The sequence below is a fragment of the Alosa alosa genome, chromosome 14, assembly GCF_017589495.1.
Source record: "Alosa alosa isolate M-15738 ecotype Scorff River chromosome 14, AALO_Geno_1.1, whole genome shotgun sequence".
NCBI classification, from domain to species: domain Eukaryota; kingdom Metazoa; phylum Chordata; class Actinopteri; order Clupeiformes; family Clupeidae; genus Alosa; species Alosa alosa.
Genome location: NC_063202.1, coordinates 14,633,978 through 14,653,332, shown reverse-complemented (window position 1 = coordinate 14,653,332; position 19,355 = coordinate 14,633,978). Strand labels below are relative to the sequence as shown.

At 44.9% G+C, this 19,355-nt stretch overlaps 1 protein-coding gene across 1 annotated transcript in view; it reads right to left on the bottom strand.

Moving 5' to 3' along the window:
* Positions 1 to 8,877: 8,877 nt before the first annotated feature.
* Positions 8,878 to 19,355, bottom strand: part of glceb (glucuronic acid epimerase b) — a 39,796-nt gene continuing 29,318 nt past the window's right edge. Inside the window, exons 4-5 of the mRNA XM_048263242.1 lie at positions 15,676 to 15,915; positions 8,878 to 14,031 (exon numbers count right to left, since the gene is read on the bottom strand). Coding sequence (XP_048119199.1) covers positions 13,007 to 14,031; positions 15,676 to 15,915 — 1,265 coding nt within the window. The 3' untranslated portion in view covers positions 8,878 to 13,006. The remainder of the gene's footprint in view (positions 14,032 to 15,675; positions 15,916 to 19,355) is intronic.

Here is a 19,355-nt window from a genome sequence, read left to right as displayed (position 1 = left end):
GTGTGCAGTAGTGGCAATCCTGCTGATGTGTTGTGTTGTTGCTGTTCATTGTGCGTGTCCTATTTCTACTCCTACTACCCCTGCTATCACTTTTGCTGTTGTAACAATGCAAATTTCTCCATTGTGAGACTATTACCTTATCTTATCTTATCTTATAACACACACAGGAAGCCAGTCAACATCCAAAGCCCATAGGACTTACACAGCTTTACTACGACGGCCTCGAATACATTTTTTTGTCACATTCAGCGAATGTAGCCTCGTGCTCCACTTAGTTGTCCATCCTGTTTGTCAGCTATTTGTACACAGCCCAGGGGGGTATTCCAAGTATGTGATTTAGTGACACACCTGGGTAAGAAAACACAGAGTAAGTGGTGGACACGGCAGAAGCGTCCTTGAGCAAGGCACCTGACCCCTCACTGCTCCCCGAGCGCCGCTGTTGTTGCAGGCAGCTCACTGCGCCGGGATTAGTGTGCTTCACCTCACTGTGTGTTCACTGTGTGCTGAGTGTGTTTCACTAATTTACGGATTGGGATAAATGCAGAGACCAAATTTCTCTCACGGGATCAAAAGAGTATACTTACTACACATATAGTATATACATATCGTAAACCTCCTACAACAAAGCATTGTTTTGTTAGGAGAATGAAACCATACAGCTCTTCTATTAGGAGATTTACCACTACTTACCCAGGGGGGTATTCCAAGTACGTGGTTTAGTGACCTGGGTATGTTAACTCAGAGAAAGTGTAAACCTCTTACAACATCCCTATGACATTGTTTTGTTAGGAGAATGAAGCCATAAAGCCCTTCTATTAGGATGTTTACCACTTACTTAAATATAGTCTTACATATTTTATCATTTCATGGAAAATATGTTAATTTTGAATTTGATACCACATGTTTCAAAAAAAGTTGGGGTAACAAAATGTGTGTAATGATAAAGAAAACAAAAGGAGGAATGTTTCACAACTAATTAAGGTAACACGATTGGTCATGAAAAAAGAACATCCCAGAGACACAGGGTCTTAGAAGTAAAGATGTAGGATAATTCATCACTGTAAACCTGTGTGCACAAATTATGAAACAATGTAATTTGAATGCTTCTTAACATGAAATTGTGAAGTATTTGGGGAGTTCGTCATCTACAGGACATTATTATTAAAACATTCAGAGAATCCAGATAAATCATTGCAAACAAGGGAAAGAGCTGAAAAACACATGGGATGGCTGTGGTCTTTTGGACCTCAGATGGCACTGCATCAACACCAGACCTGTTTCCAGACCTGTCATTGTATGGGCTCAGGAAAACATTTGATAACCATTGTCTATGTGCACAGTTTGATACTCAATTAAAAAAATGCAGCCAAAATTGTAACAGCCAAAACAGCCAAAATTGTATTGAGACATGATACAGAAAAAAAAACACCCATCTTGTCTGGGCCTGAGCTTGTTTAAAATAGACTGAGGTAACATGGAATAAGATCCTGTGGTTAGACCAATCAAAATGTGCCATTCTTTTTGGAAATCATGGACTCATCTGGGCTAAGAGGAGAGGGTCTATCCAAGCATCCAACCTTTCCAACTTGTTTTGGTCCTCAATTCGAAACTCAATATCTATGACGGTGTGGAGGTGCATTAGTGCCTACAGCATGGGTATCTTGTACATCTGGCAAGGCACAATCAATTTGGAATGAGCTTTTGACATATACTGCCATCCAGGCAATGTTTTTTCCAGGGAAGACCTTGAATATTTCAGGAAAATAATGCCAAAATGAATTCTGCACATATTTGAACAGTATTTCTCCATAGAGGAAGAGTCCAGGTGTTAAAATTGCCTGTCTGCAGTCCAGACCTGTCAAAGTATCATGGAATGAAAAACATGATTAAAAAAACATGATTAAGAATACCTCATACTGTTGAGCAACTGAAATCCTACAGTATATCGGGCAGAAATGGGACAACATTTAATTCTCAAAACTCTAGCAACTGGTCCTCTCACTTCCTAAACATTTACAGAATTTTGTTAAATGAAGAGGTGAAGCAGCACAGTGGTAAACATTCCCTGTCCCAACTTTTTTTAAACATGTTGCTGACATGAAATTCAAAATTATCATATATTTTCCTGAAATAGTCAAAATTAAAATGTTCAACATTTGATATGTTGTCAATGTCCTTTTTGCTGCTAAATATGGGTTGACAAGACTTCTATATGATCACATTCTGTTTTTATTTGCATTTTACACAACGGCCCACATTTTCTGGTTTGGGGTTGATTTCTATTATATCTTTTTAACTAATTTGACTTTACTTTATTGGAACTATTGATTTTAATGCCAATGTACAGTAATGTTTTACTGTTGTAAGTGGCTTTGGACAAAAGCATCTGCGAAGAAACATAAACATACAGTATTGCCAACTCTTGCTTGCTAAAGTTGTACAATCCACCAGGCAATCAGTGATCTGGAGCACGGCCACATTTCGTATCCATCCCTGGCATCCTCTGGCAGGGTGGCTGTCTCTGTTGTGGATGCGACTCCCACTGTCATCTTATAGCTACGTAAACCCAGACGGGGCTAATCATAACTCAGGTTGGCACATTCCCTGTACTGAGAGAATCACCATTGATTAAATGTCTTGCATTCAATCTGAATTTCCTTAATGAAAATAAATGTTAAACATAACAGATCAACACACATTATATGGGGGCATGAAAATCAATTGTTAATTGTGTTTGTTAGAAATGTTACATATTTACATTACATAAATAAAAACACGAGAAGTTCAGGTAACACTTTACTTGACAGGATCGACATAAGAGTGACATGACACTGTCATAAATGTGTCATAAACAAGTCATAGACGTTTATGACATAATGCTTCTGTCATTAAGTGCCATTCGGTTTTTGTCATAAAATTATTAGGGTTAGAAGTTAGGATTAGGGTTAGGGTTCATGTGTCATGACAGTGTCATGTCACTCTTATGTCGATACTGTCAATAAAGTGTTACCGAAGTTCATTTTTATGTGTGCATCCTGAACAGTGACCACCTGAAAGGAAAACCTTTTCATACCATCACTCCATACTCTTATTTGTATACTTATTATTAGATAGATAGATAGATAGATAGATATTTTATTCATCCCGAGGGAAATTTTAGGCATCCAGTAGCTACACACAACAAACACACATACACACATATATCTCACATACATAAAAATCACTTGCAGAAATGTAAAAATTAAAGAGCATGTGAAGTGATGTACTGACCATTTGATGCATTGACCGTGATAAGGTGCTATGGTACAGTGTGTGCAATGGTGGTAGTGTAAAAGTGAACAGTGCAGGTATTGAACCGTGCAATAACTTTCCTTTTTTTTTATTTTTTTTATTTTAACTATGACTATGAAAAGCCAAGAATGTAAATATAATAGAATCACTTAACAAACAAGGAAAATAATATACTTTAAGGACAATATATAACAGGGAATACGTTATAAGGTGTAGATGTTATGACCACAGTCCAGATTGTGTAGAAGGGCTGATATAGCCTGTAAAACATATAACATACAAATTGCCCTTTTTGGAACAAATAATAAACTGAACTGAACAGTCAGGTGGACAGCAGACAAAGTGATATGATGGTAGGGGCTGAGAGAGACAGGCTAATGCTGAAAGGTCCATTTCTCCACTCCCCTTTTGTGTTGCATTGAAAAGTTGGATGGCCCTGGGGACAAAGGACCTCCTCAACCTGTCTGTTGAGCATGACAGTGACAGAAGTCTGCCACTGAACATGCTCCTCTGTTTATTGAGTGTGCTGTGTAGTAGGTGATGGTCATTGTATGATCGCCAGCATCCTGCTCATGGTCCGTTTTTCTGCAGTTGATGTGAGTGACTCCAGGTCAATGCCAACAACAGAGCTTTCCTTACCAGCCTGTTCAGTCACCCAGTGTGCCTCTTCTCAATGCTGTCTCCCCAGCACACCACATTATTATTTTTAGTATTACTCTATACACATACTGTCCTTCCACCCTAATACATACATAGCAATCATTTGAAAAGACAGTTTAGTTCAGTTCAGTTAAGGAACATGACTAAAGGGTGTCCTTTTAAAAACATAAGTGAGTAGCTGAGCTCTCTCTCTTCTCGGCGGCCCGTGCCAGGGGAACTCATTTGCTGCTCACTCAGGGGGCCCAGTGACAGCGTCTGCCAGCCTCAGTGCACCCGAGCACTCAGTCCACGCTGGCAACCCCACTTAGATGAGTTAATCATCAACCCAGCGGCAGCCGCAGCCAAACCACAATCGCAGCATGCTGGAGATCATTACCTACACACGCCAAGACTGGAGAGTGGACATGCACTACAGTGACAGAGGGAGTGAGTGTGTGTGTGTGTGTGTGTGAGACTTGTGTGTTGAGATGGTGTGTTAGAGTGATCCAGCTGAGTATGAGTGTCTGCTGAAACCAACTCGGGCATCTTCAGCCACGGCCACACTGACAGGCGCTGTGATTTATGATGATGGCCAGACACTCCTTGAGCAGCAGACAGCACAAAAGGCAGACAGCTCTGAGAGACAGTGACGAGGCGGACCTCAGGAAAAAAAACATATGTTTAGCATTCTGCCCGAAGGCTTGTTTGGGATCATTGGAATTGTTCTGTCAGATGCTGGACAAACTCAGGAAATCGGTCACAGAGGTGCTAGAAGTGCCAACTGCCCTTTTAACATCAATATCAAATCAATCAAAGTAATTAGATCAATCGTTAGTATAATTCATTACCTGATAAAACAGGTCCTGCGATGGGATCTGTGCCTCCCCCAGTTTATCCCCTTTTTTCACAATACAAAAATAGCGGCCAATCCTACATTACAACTGATTTGACAACCTACAATTTATCAATTGAAGGAATTGAATTATTATTTTTTTATCATATTGTAGATAGTCTTCTGGATGGATTATCTGAAAGCAAAGCACATTGTTGTTTTATAGGTGAGGCCGGAAATTTCAAACATAACTCCACCCTGCCTCTTTAAGAAAGAGTTAACAAAGACTTCAGTTCATCTTTATTTGCCAAGTACATGTGCATTGGAATTTTTGAATCACAAGCATAAAAAGAACAATGTTTAAACAACAAAAACACAATAGAAAACAATAGAAACACAAGATTGTAAAGTGTATAGACAACACACTATTTAACCTGCATCATGTTGATTGCACAGTTTAGGCCTGCACCAGCCTGGGCTCGAACCCACAATGCACAATGACAATAAAGTTGAATCTAATCTAATCTAATAAACCTGCAGCACCACAGACTGGAAGGCGAGCATCCAATAGGAGGGGCAAAACCCATGGAGGCCCAGTCTGTCGCTACTGCATGTCTCTTAAATTTCCCCTTGGGGATCAATAAAGTATCTATCTATCTATCTATCTTAAATGAACAAAACAACTTTTTTTTTTTTTTTTTTTTTTTTGGGGGATTAGCTGATTTACCATATACACCAGAGTAAGATAAGAGGATACATACCCCTCTCTTCTCTGTACGTGCAATAACCCACTCTGACCTCTGTTAGCCTAGCTTAGCATAGCTCACTAGAAGTGGGTAACACCAGTTAGCCTATAGCTCCTTTTTAGCTATAGGCTCCCCATGGGCTAACTGGTGTTACCCACTTTCATTGAATTATCCTGTCCTTTAAAGTGACGGAGAAGGAAGTTGAGATTAGCTACTTGTGTTCCCCAGTTTCAAAAGGCTTAGGACCTGCACTGTGAAATGTCCCGATTCGTCCAGCTTCGGAAGACAGACCGTTTATTCTCTCCTACCATGGCTTTGCAGACAGTTCCATTGAACTGAATGGGCCATAATGTATGTAATGGAGGTCCGATAGTTTTTTATATTGACTGCTGCAAAAAATGAATGACCGCTGATTATACAAATGCACCACGGGAAAACATTAACATATAGGACCCATTTAATCTCCATTGGAACCCATTACTGTGTTTGGGGAAAAAGTCACATCATAATTTATGGTGAGTGTATGCTAGTATAGCTGCCATGTTATATCATGACAAGATGTCAAGGACAAAGACCTACTTGAAACATTTTTCTAATTAACATTTCTAATTAAATGAAGCAATTCTTAGAGCCTACAGTATGTTCAACTCTCTCAGAACATAACTGAAATTGCAACAATGAGACACCACAATGTCATGCTTGCATGCCATGCTTGTGATATTATTAAGGCAAATACAGTAATGTTTGTGTGACTAAGCCATCTTTAGTTGGGCATAGATTTACAACTATCTGTGGAGAAAGAAATTGTCTTAGCACTTCAGTTAAAGGTTGAGTAAGGGATAACACTGTAACATTAATCTATTCACAATCTGTTATAGCTCTCTATTCTTTGAGTAGGCCTACACTGTAAAAAAAAAAACCATGGTGTCCTTACACAGCCCTGGATCCAAAAATATCTGTAGTTATGAGACAAAAAAGTACAATGCAGTACAATACTGTTTTCATCTAAAAATATTGCATTTCTGCAGTAAAGTGCAGTACTATCTGGTGCAATGCAGTTCATTTCAAAATATTGCATTTGTTGCATATGAAATGCAAATAATAGTTTGAACTGCCGTTTGACACTTGAAGTAGTGCAGTTATTTTTTGTAAGGGTGGGGGCAGCCTGTCTCCCACACAATAACAAAACACTGTGGAGTTTCTCGGAGAGCAATGAAGAGAAGAGTGAGCTAGTCTTTGACTATAATATAATGTAAGCTGCTTTAGACAAAAACCTGCTAAGAAACACAAACATGTCATCCAGCGTCACTTAACCTAATCTGAGTACCCAGAAGTTTGCATCATACACTTAACCCTACCTTTCACAAGAACAGTGACATGACCTAAATACTTCAATTGTCTCCAACCATATACCACCAGGTGGCAGTGTTTTCTAACCTAACTGAATGGCTGCAGTAAACCACACAGTTAACCGAAACACATTTTCTTTCTCTATCTGTTTCCTTTCCCCCAATAACTTGCTGTCCATTGTTTCATTCAATAGAGCGCTACAGCATTCTCTATTCTCTAGCGTGTAAACATGTAATTTACAGTGGATGAATCTACCACGCAATACAGCAGATCTCTCAGGCAGATAAGCCACCACTTTGTGTTAAATGCTCCTCTGTTGCTAAGTGCCAAGGTGATTCAACCATGAGCAAGATGACAGGTGGGCCTAGGGTCTTTGTCTCCGACACATCATCAGCACCTCTCCAGAAGGCAGAAAGGGCTTCGTCATGTAGCAGACAGAAAAACATTCAAGGCATTGATGGCACATTCGTTTTAGTTTCTTTTCTGTGTCCCACACCAGCTGCTGGTGGAAGACAAGCGATGAGGGTAGTCGTCTGCATCCTGACCTCCCTTTGTTTACTCGGCAGTTTGTTTGCACTTGTGCTGTGCTGTGTGGCGCACGTTGGGCTCGTCTGGCGAAGGTTCCCTGGTGGAGCTGAGGCTGGGGCTGCTTGGCCTGCTCTGCCCTCCATCTGATTCATAATTAAAGAGCCGTCGGCAGCCAGCGCCGTGTCGTGCCTCGCTGCAGAGCCGGGCTGGGCATGGGGAGCAGGCCGCACCCCAGCGGGTACAATATGCCAGCCTCACCGCGGAGGCAACCTCTGACACCACTGCCAGTGTCACAACAATCTTCACGGCACGTCGGGCCGAGCGGGGGACAGAGAACATGACAGTGACCACAGCTTTGTCTCACGTTTGGTTTTGTGATGGTGTAAACAGCCAACAATGGCAGGAAGCACCCAAGGCACATGGTCACGTCAGAGAGAATACAAAGTGGAGCCAGACCCATGAGAGGGAGGGAGAGAGAAAGAGAGAGAGAGAACAAAACATAGCTCGGGTCTGAGAGTCTGAGTCTCGTCTGTGCGTTCCTGGGAGGTGAAGTGTGATAAATCCACTTTGCACGCTACATGGCTTGTGCCCCCGTCCTGAAAAAGCACGCAAAGAAAGAAAAAAAAAAAAAAAAAAAAAAAAAAAAAAAAAACCCATAAACAACAAAAACAAATCCCACTTCCTGGGCAAGCCCTCTCTCCTCCCCTCTCTCACCCTCAAAGCCTCCATCACCCCCGGCCCCCCCCACCCCACAGAGGACAATTGAATGACGGCGGGTTCAGCCAGGTGGTAATCAGATCTGGTGGCAATAGAGCGGGAGCCGCAATACCCACTCCTTCCGCCATCCTGGCCTCCACAGCGCCATGAGTTCCCCTAATGCCATCAGCGTCATCCAGACGAGGCCGCCGGAGGAAGAGTAGGAGCCGGGGATGGAGGCCTGGAGCCGAGGCTACTCATTAGCCATGGGAGACAAACGCCCTGTCAGGACTGAGGTAATGCCATTGCCATTAGACCTGGAGCGGATGGGGAGGGACTGCAGACCTGGAACAGATAGAGGGAGCGAGAGAGAGATAGAGAGAGACTGTAGACCTGGAGCGGATAGAGGGGGACAAGAGAGAGATGGAAACTGTAGACCAGGAGCGGAGAGATAGAGAGAGAGTAAGAGAGGGCCAACAGAGGTCCAGAAAACACAGGTTGACAAACTCCACTGGCTTTTATGGCCTGCTGAGATACACCTCATCGAAAGCCTGACTGATTAGGCACTGAGGCTCTGTGCTGTGTAATAGCCCTTCACTGCCATAATGCCAGAGATGTGTGTGCATGTGTGTGTGTTGAGAATTGCAGTGAGTGTTGTGTGTCTGAATATGTGGCAGAACAGTTTGTGTTCTAGTCTCTCTGCTTGTATGCACATGGAATGTAAAATGTAACCTCTAAATATTCAACATGAACTTTATTTTCTTAAACCTGACATGTTTAACACAGGCAGACACATTTAGGAAAAAGAGGCCTTTATTTTACAACTTCTTAAAAAGCAATTTAAAGCACAAAGATTCAACTCTTATATAAACACGTTTTTTTTTCCTGCATAAAAATGGTCACATGTGCACATTGTGCTTGGATTGCAAAGTTTGTACAACCTCTCTGGATGCCTGCTGCTACAGCAACCCAGTAAACGGTTTATTGCATACGTCACATGTGGCTGGGGTCTCTCTCTCACACACACACACACACACAATTTTACTGGACAAAGAAAATGAGACATGAGAGACAAAGATGACTAGACGTTCCTATATTCCACAGTGAACAACAATAGCAGCTTCCCAAGAAAGGCGTTGCACATTGTCCAGAAATAAAAAACAAAATGGATGAGAATAAATAAAAAAAAAAAAAGAGTAAGATACTAAGGCGAGTATCACACTGGCCAGCGGCAAGCAGCAAGCGCAAGTAACCGCAACGCTCAGACCATAAGTTCTATCTCGTTCCTAAGTAACACAAATGGTTTGCCTAAACTGGCAATTGAATACGCTCGCGTTGCGCTTTGAAAGTTGAACCAAGTTCAATGCTCAGCTTGTTCAACGTTAGCGCTGCCACCGTTCCGCTTTCCGAACAATAGAGAATAATAGGAAACCTGCCGCTTGCTGCTGGCCAGTGTAATCCCCGCCTAATGTTGTGCTTAACTGCTGTTCCCTTTGATAGACAGCTCACCCCAAAAGAAAAAAGCTACCCTGCCCTATGGAAACTAATAAAAGAAGTCCTGGTACAAGAATTAGCCCCCCACCACCAAACAAAAAAGTATAATGCCACCAGAATGGTTTTTCGAAGCTCAGTTCAGTTCGATCACAATCTGTGCAGTCGCACACAACCCTTTAAACAGTTGTGATTTTTAATTTTTAAAAAGTATATATTTATTGTTCATCTCTCATCATGCTCTACATAAAATCGAAAACTCTCAAAACTAAAAAGTCTTTAGATAGGCAGTTCCCTTCTCTGTGGGACACAAACGTTTCAGCACTTCTTCGCACTTCTTCGGACGCTAACAAATGCTCCATGGCACCATTAGCATATAAACAAAAACAATGACACGTGAAATGAAATAGCCAGGCTTTTAAAGACTTTGGTATAAACGAAAAAAAGAAGGAAAAAAAGTAAGCTGCACAGTCCCCTTGTGGTAACCGTTTTTTGTTTCCCTTTAAAAAGACATACTGCGCTTTTAGTCCCATTGTGTGGCAAATGTGCATAGTAATAGTCATGGAAAAAAGACAATAATCATAAAAATGTGAATGCTATCAGGCTCCCCTCAACCCTAGTGTCGTGAGCTCAACAAATGGTCTGTATCAGAACAATCCCATCAGCACTGCAGTCACAGCCACTCTGATAGTGGAGAGGCCCATGCTGTAGGACTCTCAGAGGGTTTAGAGTAGTTTGGCATCCTAGACGACAGACGGATGGACATGCCAGGGATGTGGTCATCGCAGAGGTGGACTGACATGACCCCATCAGAAGGGGCTTTTACAGTCTGCCGTGCCCTTGTCAGGACCGACAGGACTGTCAAAATGCAAACAATGCACATCTGGAATCCCTCTGACTTCCGTCAGACAACAGCCAGCCGCCGACTCACAGAGAGCAGACCAAACGTAACAGTACTCAACAGGACTATGCAGAGTGAGTGAGTGAGTGAGTGAATGAGTGGAAGATCTTGGTCAATTCTTCTGACCAGTGGAAAGCTTTGCATTATTCAGGCACAAAAGAAGTGTGGGAAGTCTGGTGACTGAAGACTCTTTGATAGAGTGGCTAAGCGTGGTTCTTGAACCAGTTGCCAGACTGAAGATAATTCTGTTGTAATATTCTTATCTTTCCTATGGACATTGAAAAAGGAATGATGTTAAAAAAAAGATGATGAAAAAAAAAAACACTTGCTCGCTTGAATCTTAAAACCATAACTGTCGATGTGAATGGAATAGAACACTGCAACCAGCGTATTATATTCTGCCTTTAAGCCACGCATGGCCGGACTTTAATATTCTGTTCCTCTGACCGCACGGCAACAGATGAACACACATCTTGAGATGCACTCTAATCCCACATTCCCAGTCCTATTAAGTAGTGGTGTTAGGGGTAGCCCTGCGCCCACCTCCTTGCTAACTCACATGCAGCATCAAAGCCCAGAGATTAAACAGGTTAAGCCGTCGCAAACAAGGGATGAGGAAAAGGACCAGCTGTCATTGGCTGCACGGCACTGGGGAACATCTCGGCCAACACTGATGTCCAGAAAATCCTCCGGGCCGCTGTAATGACACCAGCAAGCCGTTTGTTTGCTTGCTGAATTTGCCAGCGACTAAGCTGAGGCTGTATTGTTGTTTTAACCACATAGATCCACACAAGCATCCATACACACACACACACACACACACAAATGGTGAGGTATCTTACTAACTCAAGTAAGAGAATCCGACAAAAGAAAATTGAGAGTTGGGTGGGGTTATTAGGCTGCCACTGAGTTCCAGCTGCCAAAAGCATCTCGTTCCAATGACGATGAACAAGAGTCAGCTAGAGGCTAGAGAGCTAGAGCTAGAGGTTTCATGAGTCAGCGCTAAACTGAAGTAAACAAAGCTAGACTAAAGAGTCAGCACTAAACTGAAGTGAACAAAGTTAGGCTAATGCTTTATTCTGAAAATATTCCCTTATATATTACTGTATTCTCCTCTGTGTTAGGAAGGGTCGAAAGGCAAGGGAGTCTGAAATGGAGAAACAAACAAATGTTGCGTATGAAATCCACTAACATTGGACTACAGGACTGGATAAATGTGTTGAGAGATTCATACAAGGCATCACTATCACACAAGTAAAGTGCAAAGTCTTCAACTTGAAGCAAAGATGAGAAGAGGTTTCAGCTTGTTTTAAGATCTGCCTGCCACTGACTAAAGAAGAGGCGATTGAAGGGAACCCTCAACTCTAACGTTACAGTCATGCTAGGCTAAATTCCCAAGCCAGTATAGGCCAAATGTGTTAATCCTTTCCCTTTGTTGTCTTGGATTACACTCCAAGCTCCTCCTCCGACAACTAAAGAGGGCAGGTTAAGAAGTTTTTTTCCCTTCCCAACGCCACAATTTCCTACCTTTGAGGGGGAGCGTGTGCTGACAGCCGGTCGCGGGCCAAAGCCTTTAGGCGTTTTTCCCGAGCGCCTCGCAAACGCACCATTTTAGAAAACCACCATCCCGCTAACCTGAGAACATCGCACCGAAACCCTAACTGGATTACGGGCCCTGCCGCTGCAGCATCAAAACAGACACAAGGTGATTGTGGTGAAGCTCCATACTCAACAGGGGGCCATGTTATGGAGAGGGCTAACAAAGCTATTCCAATCTGGGACTAGTCTCCTCGGGGAGAGGGCTACTGCACAGCAAGGAATGGGAAGGAATTCCCACAACAAAGGAAGATCACTTGTAGCAAAATACACCGCTAAACTAGGCTCACCCAAAATTTATATTTATTTTTTTTATTTTTTAAACCAGGGACCTCTCTCAGTTACTGTAAAATTAACTGTCCATATAAAAGGCAATCTTTTCACACACACAAGAAGGTATCCTTCTTGATATTTTTGATGGGGTTCTGTCATAATAGAGAATTTGCTTCGGTTATATCCGTAATTACTCATGTTAATATGTTTGGTTTTAGCTCTCTAATAATAAACAATTCTTTCTCTCACACTTTTAACTTTTTCATCAGGAAAAAAGAAAAAGAGCCCAGACATCTCAGGAGTTAATAACTCACTGTATATTCCAGGCCTGAAGATTTCTAGTTTAGACTCGAGAATAAAATAATCCTCACCACGACCCCATCAGGAAACGGCAAACTGCTGGGAGCCACATTTCTTTGTATGCATTACTATGCATTACTGCCATCACAGCAAAGATGAGCACTGCAATTACAGTTTCAGGAAAGAAAACTGCACACTACTAAAAGAGTTCAGTAACTTTTCTAGGCTGGAACCTGCAACACACCACTTTTCACCATTTGGACACTGCGTTCCGTCTCCAGCACCGGCATGGTGTGACTGGACTTGTCCGCAGGTGAGTGCGCCGCCGACCACCCCTCACCAGCTGGGTGGCGGTGAGCAGCCCTAGTTGTGCTTGGCCCTTCCTCCCTTTAGGTAGCTTTTCCAGCGCTTGACAAAGTCCCTAAAGATGGGCGAGTTGTCTATGGTGCCCAGCAGCTGCAGCTGGTTAATGTGCGTGGTGTGGTAGTCCCAGCGGGCCAGGTTGGGGGCCGAGCCCAGCATAAAGTGGCGAAGGTCATAGATGGTTCCGGAACCCGTGTCGTAGAGTGGCAGCATGGCCTTGAGGGACTCCATGCCCTTGCTGAAGAGCTGGCCGGCGTCCCTGCCCAGCTTCTCGCCCGCCGTCTCGGCCAGGTCGTACAGGCCGACGAGCGAGTAGATGAAGCCGTTGAGTACGAAGGAGCTGGGCGTAGTGGGGTACTCCTCGTACCAGTCGTACTTGTTCATGAACACGGCCTTGACGCCGTGCTGCTCCGAGGGCATGCGGTAGGGCCCCGTGGCGCGCAGGGCCGCCCGCAGGTACACGTCATCCTTGGTCAGCAGGTAGGCGCGCACCAGTGTGGACATGGCCTGGCCCTGTGCCATGGCCGAGTACCAGCCGGGCTCCAGCGCCCGGAAGCCCTCGCCCAGCTTGCGCGTGACCATGATGGGCCAGCCGCCCCGTTCGTCCTGGTTCCGCACCAGCCAGTCGCTGGCCGCGAAGAAGGCAGCCATGTGCGAGGTGGTGGAGATGGTGACGTTGTCGATGGCGCCACGCCCGTGGAGCACCAGTTTCACCACGCGCCGCGGCATCGTCTTGGTGGCCTTGACGGCTTTCGTGTTGGACAGGCCGATGCCCTTGCGCAGGTCTGTCAGAAGGTCCCGGGTCACTGTGGTCCAGGCGGTGCGGGGGCCGATGCCGTAGGTGATGTCTCGGTCCTTGAAGGCGATGAGCTGCGAGGTGGTGACGTAGTGAATGACAAACGGAGGCCCCTTCTCTGTGGTTTCCAGGACAACGGAAACACTCCCGTTGGACACGAACTTCAAGTCGAAGGAGATGATGAAGTCCTTTGTGTTTCCCAGCGGAAGAGAGACCCCTTCGGAATTCTCTGCGTCAGATGTAGAAAAACGAGAGAGAGAGAGAGAGAAGAGAAAAAAAAGTTTTAGACACATCTTCTCATTAACGGCAGTAGCTCTCTGGCAGTCTTCCCCCTCCACACAGTTTTGCTCTGACAAAATATGCACAGCTCTGAAGAACCGCTTCCCCAAGGGAGCCCGCAGCACGTGCCACTGCTCTCACGAGATAATTAGAGAGCCCTGTCTCTGGAAAACCAACGCTACTTGGCTGAGAGCCTAGCTACACAAAATAATAAAAAAAAGAAGATAAAAAAAAAATGTGATCTGTGACAGAGCGAGCTAAAGCTTGGTGCTGCATGTTATCGTTTCTCCAAACGGCGAGGCTAGCAGATATAGCCGCCGCAGAAGCCTCCCGCAGCCTGATGACAGGTTCCAATCAGACAGCCCCCGACACACCTCCGCTAGTTGTACATGTTGGCTTTTCAAAGCTCACCACCCCCCTCCCCCCCTCTTTCGCTTTCTCAGATCCTCTGCCTGCAGAAACACCGTGTTAAGGTTCCAGTTGTGCAAAAACAAAGAGAGAGCGAGAGAGAGAGAAGAGAAGCAGAGGAACGCCCCGAGTCAATTCCTGAAAGAACGGGAGAATGTAAGCGAGCCAGCGGAAGACTGTCTGGCAAGCCATTTCGACTGCTGTTTAATGCACTCATAAATCCATTACTTAAGGCAATCCTAGGAGTAAGTGGATTTGTACTGTGTCCCTGTGATTACTCTGCCATCAATAAAGGATGAGTAAGGAATACAGACGAGATCCCATCTCCTCGCCACTACTTATCAAGCCCACTATGGCTGGGCCACGCTTCTCAGCGGGCTCCACCGAGATCGATGTGCCAGGTGGTGACACCAATTACTGACTCCTTCAACAACAGCCCGGCTAATTCCAAAGGATATTGATTAGCGTGCCGCTAAAATGCATTAGTGTATTATTAACGACAAAATACATATCAGCACTCAAGTCACTTAGGCTTCTGTGTGGAGATTTCATTGCTGACCATGTTCACACCACATCCGGCTGGCAGGAGTTTTTGTGTCATAAACGTGCATGAATTAGCTGGTTAAAATCTCAAGAGGATGTTACAAGCGGCTGCAGTATTCAGGTACTGAAGGTACACACCTGGCAGGGGGAGCCAGGCAGGCTGGAAAACAGTGCGGATGAATAGAAGATGCCAAGAACTTATTTATTATTGAGTAAACACAGCAGGTGCATATCTGGCAGAAACATGATTTTTTTTTTTTTTTGTCAGATTTTTAAATTCACTGCCAATTCATTCAGTGCTCTGACGTTTTGACAGAGACGTTTTGATCTAGAACACAAGAGAGGCTTTGAACACAGTAAACATTATCTACTGACTGAGAGATTCAGGATGTAGTGATGGAAAACTGTACATATAGACAAGTCATTAGAGACAGGAGACAGGATAATTAATTAACACCGACTTAAAAATAAGAAGCTATCTCCATTCACAAATGAACAACTGTGAGAATAGTGTGAACATCTGCTTCTTTGTTGCGACTCGTAAGGCTGATTAAAACACTAAGGTCAACGCATGAGGGGGTTGTGTAATGCGGCGTGTGCAACTGCAGGGGAGGAGGTAGAGCCGTGTAGCAGACAGTCCCACCTGGTGCGCTGAACTGCCGGACCGAGGACGCGCGCGTCTTGTCGTAGACGCGGCTGAGGGAGCAGCCCTTGGGGACGGTCCAGGCACTAGGCCGGCTGTCTCGCTCCTCCGCCATGTCGTACACCTCCATGTGTGGCGGACGCTCCGTCAGGTTCTTGCTGTAGTGGCTCAGGCCGTACTGGGCGATCTGGATGGCGTAGAAGTAGCCCTGCGGCCCCCACTGCGTGGACAGAGGTACTCCTGAGGACGGGCGAGAAAACAGAGAGGACGAGAGACACATTAGCAGGAGATATTCAACTTTACGACGAAGGACGAAGAAGGTCAGGGATAAAAAAAGAAAAAGGGGACAGGAAGAAAGCAAGAAAGAAAAAAAGAAAGAAAAGAAAGAAAAAAAGAAAGAGGAAATGTGGAAAGCAATCAGGCTGGCGAAAAAGGCTGTGCGGAGAAGGTGACTCGACCGTCCAATCTGAACAGCGTGAACGGCCTGAGAGGGGGAGAGAGCAGCTCGGCTGCTCAGAAATAGCTTCAGCCTCATGCCCGGGAACACAAAATGCGCTGTAAAAACTGATAATAAGAAGGCTAGCACCCACAGCCCGTGGGCAATCCTATTAGCTGCTATCTTGTGAGGAATGGTTAAGTGTCTGTTAATACTGCGCCATAGTTTAAGCCGCTTATCTGAATCTCGGCAGTTGTTTAGACGGCATCTTCAGCCAGGCCTTCAGCGTTACATAAGTGATATTCATGAGAAAGATTTAGGGGACAGATCTCCTTCAGTGGCCGTTTCAACATTTCCTTGCAGATGAAGATTAGTGATCTCTAATCATTTCACGCATAAGACGCATTAAAGCATCACAACACTGCAGTTAAATTTGTTTTCTGTGGCACTCACCAAGCCCTTAGTGCAGCCCCCAAACAGCCATGTCCACTTCCTAGTTTGATGCCATGTTCTATATAATGTGATTAAACATTAAAGATTTCTAGCAGCATTCTACAACAGGAATGCGGCTATTCAAACCCAGACTCACTCTGCTTGTCACACCGGATTCTGTGCTGGCTTTTTGTAGCACATCATGTTAACACTGTAACACTGTGCAGGGTTGTTGGGTTAAGCAGGATAGAAGCAAACCCACTGTATAATTAAATAGGCTTATCACAAGTGCAAGATGTGCAACTTGTATAAGGATATTCATATCCTTTGATTTCACTATGCATAGACATCTATTACCCCCCTCTGTTAAAGATAAAAGAGTAGATTCAAACTGCATCATATTGTGTAATGTATATCAGTCACGGAGTATGACTGCCATAGCATGGTTTCTTTCCCAGTGTGTGCAGCTGAAAGTCGAGTGCTGTGCTGTGCGGTGCGGTGCTGTGGCTGTTTTGGGTGCTGGGGGGAAGATGGGTGAGCGCTTCACAAAGCAGCCTCTTTAATGAGAGCCACTGCATTCCTCCAGGCCCTGTGGCATCGTTTCTGCGGCAGCGAGCCAACCGGCAGGGGACCAAGCGCAAGCGCAGGGGCCGCAAAGCGCCGCCAGTCACAAGGAGCCTCTAAACCAGCGCCTGGCCTAGATCTGACTCAGAGATGGGTAAGGACACGCACCGCATCCCCCCTCCCAAAACCCAACCCCGTCTCCTCCCCTCTATGGATGAGGAGTCTAATCCAACTCTGAGCACTCGGGCTCCCTGGCTGATGACCTCTAGTCCTCCGGGCGGCGCGGAGGGTGTCCAGAGTGGCCCCTGCCACCCACGTGGCTCTGCTTCGCTCAGCTCCACTTACTCCAAATGATAATGGAGCTTCCTGCCCGAGCTAGCCGCTCAAGGGCTGCCGCTTTAATGTCTCATTACGGCTGGCTCTTTCAGCCGACCGCGCAGTCTAACGCAGGCCTTGGGTGGAGAGAAGGAGACAGAGAAGGCTGCAGAAAACGAGACAGGAAGGAGAAAACAATCAGAGTAACCACACGGTTTTCCACTCGCCTGTGTTCACAAGCACAGCCCCACACAGAGCCACCCTCTTCAACATGAGCGGGTTGGAATTGGCTTAAAAAAAAAAAAGGCTCAGAAAGATGAAAAAATTAGGGCTTTCAGACATACGTGTAAGACCGGAGGTTCTGCTGATGTTAAACGGTGGGGCCGTATATCTGAACAACATAAACGGTCATATGGAAGTCCGAACTTAGCCGGTTGTTCTACTGCTCCCCCCCTAGTATTTCCTCCGGACATTATGTAAATGTGCTGTGTCTGGACGAAGCGTGGAACAAGCGGTTAAAATTCACACCTAGTGCTGCTGTCCAGAAAATCTCCGACCTGGAAAGATGCAGACATCACGGAGCTACTGTCCATGAGGGCAGACAGCATTGTGATAGAACACATGAAGGGAACAGCAAGAGACAAGTTGATGTAGCCTACAACTGCATCGCAAGGCCAAAGGAATTCAAAAGACCAAATCATCATAAGCAGAAGGCGCTGAAAAGGCAGTAGCCTACAGCGACGTTGTTGACGACAATAACAGGAGTAGCCTATTTAATAAACTGTTAGCCAACACGGTCGGTTTTCTGTTCATTGATAGCCTTCTCATGACCTCACTGCTGAGCAGTGTTGATCATAAATATGCCTAGTATTAGTCATTAGCCTACGCACAATAGATTTTTCATAATGCATACACTTTGTAAACAAACAGTAGCTGTGACAGTGGCCACATATATTCAGCATCATATCTCGCCTTTTGTGAACTCTACAAGCCCCCACCCCTCACTCGACAACCACACAGAGATTCTGTAATGTGCGTGTATGTTGTTCACACATTGGTCCGTATAAGGTCTGCTGGTTAGCATCATATCTGAATCACCCAAAGGGTAAGACCTCTGTTTGACAAACCTCTGCCTACTCCGGAGGTTATATCTGAAAGCCCTTAATAAAACAAAACAAAAAAACTGTTTCATATCACACTGATTTTCCATCTGAACAGCATATCATCATTTTTATTTGCACACAATAAAAGGACAACGGTGGTAGACGTGTGAGGTTGATGTGCGCGTGTTCTGAGTTAAAACTGAATATGGGTATAAGAGGAGGGAGTGAGAGGAAGACAACCACCCCACACACACACACACACACACACACACACACACACACACACACACACACACACACACACACACACACACATAATGCATCTGCTTTAGGGCAGTTTGGTAAATAACTTTTTTTTTTCAGTGGGATACTGCAGAGAGGGGTGGGGGTGTTAAGAAATGTTTCAAACTGTCTCTCCTGAGCCCAGAGGTCTGGCGCTCCTGCGGAGTAATTAATGCAGAGCCAGTGCACTTTAAGGATGCAAGTGTGGAGAGGTGCAAGATTCTATAAAGCTGTAAGCACCACACATGATTAATAGACTGAGGGGGGCTCAGAACGGCAGCGAAGGGGGTGGTGTTGGGGTGTGTGTGTGTGTGTGGGGGACATAGTCATCTGCAAATCGCCTCTGCAGGAAATGGGAGCAGAGGAATAATTCACAGCCCATCGGCTCCGTAGTGCCAATGGATTTATCTCAATTTAGAGTCGACCCAATTTCCTCAACAATACATACCACATAAACCTGCCCTTCAAGATAGCATGGCTAAAGATATCGCCATTTACCGCTGTCCAGAGGAGAGAGAGGGAGCTTAGGCTTATGCCGCCTCGCTCTA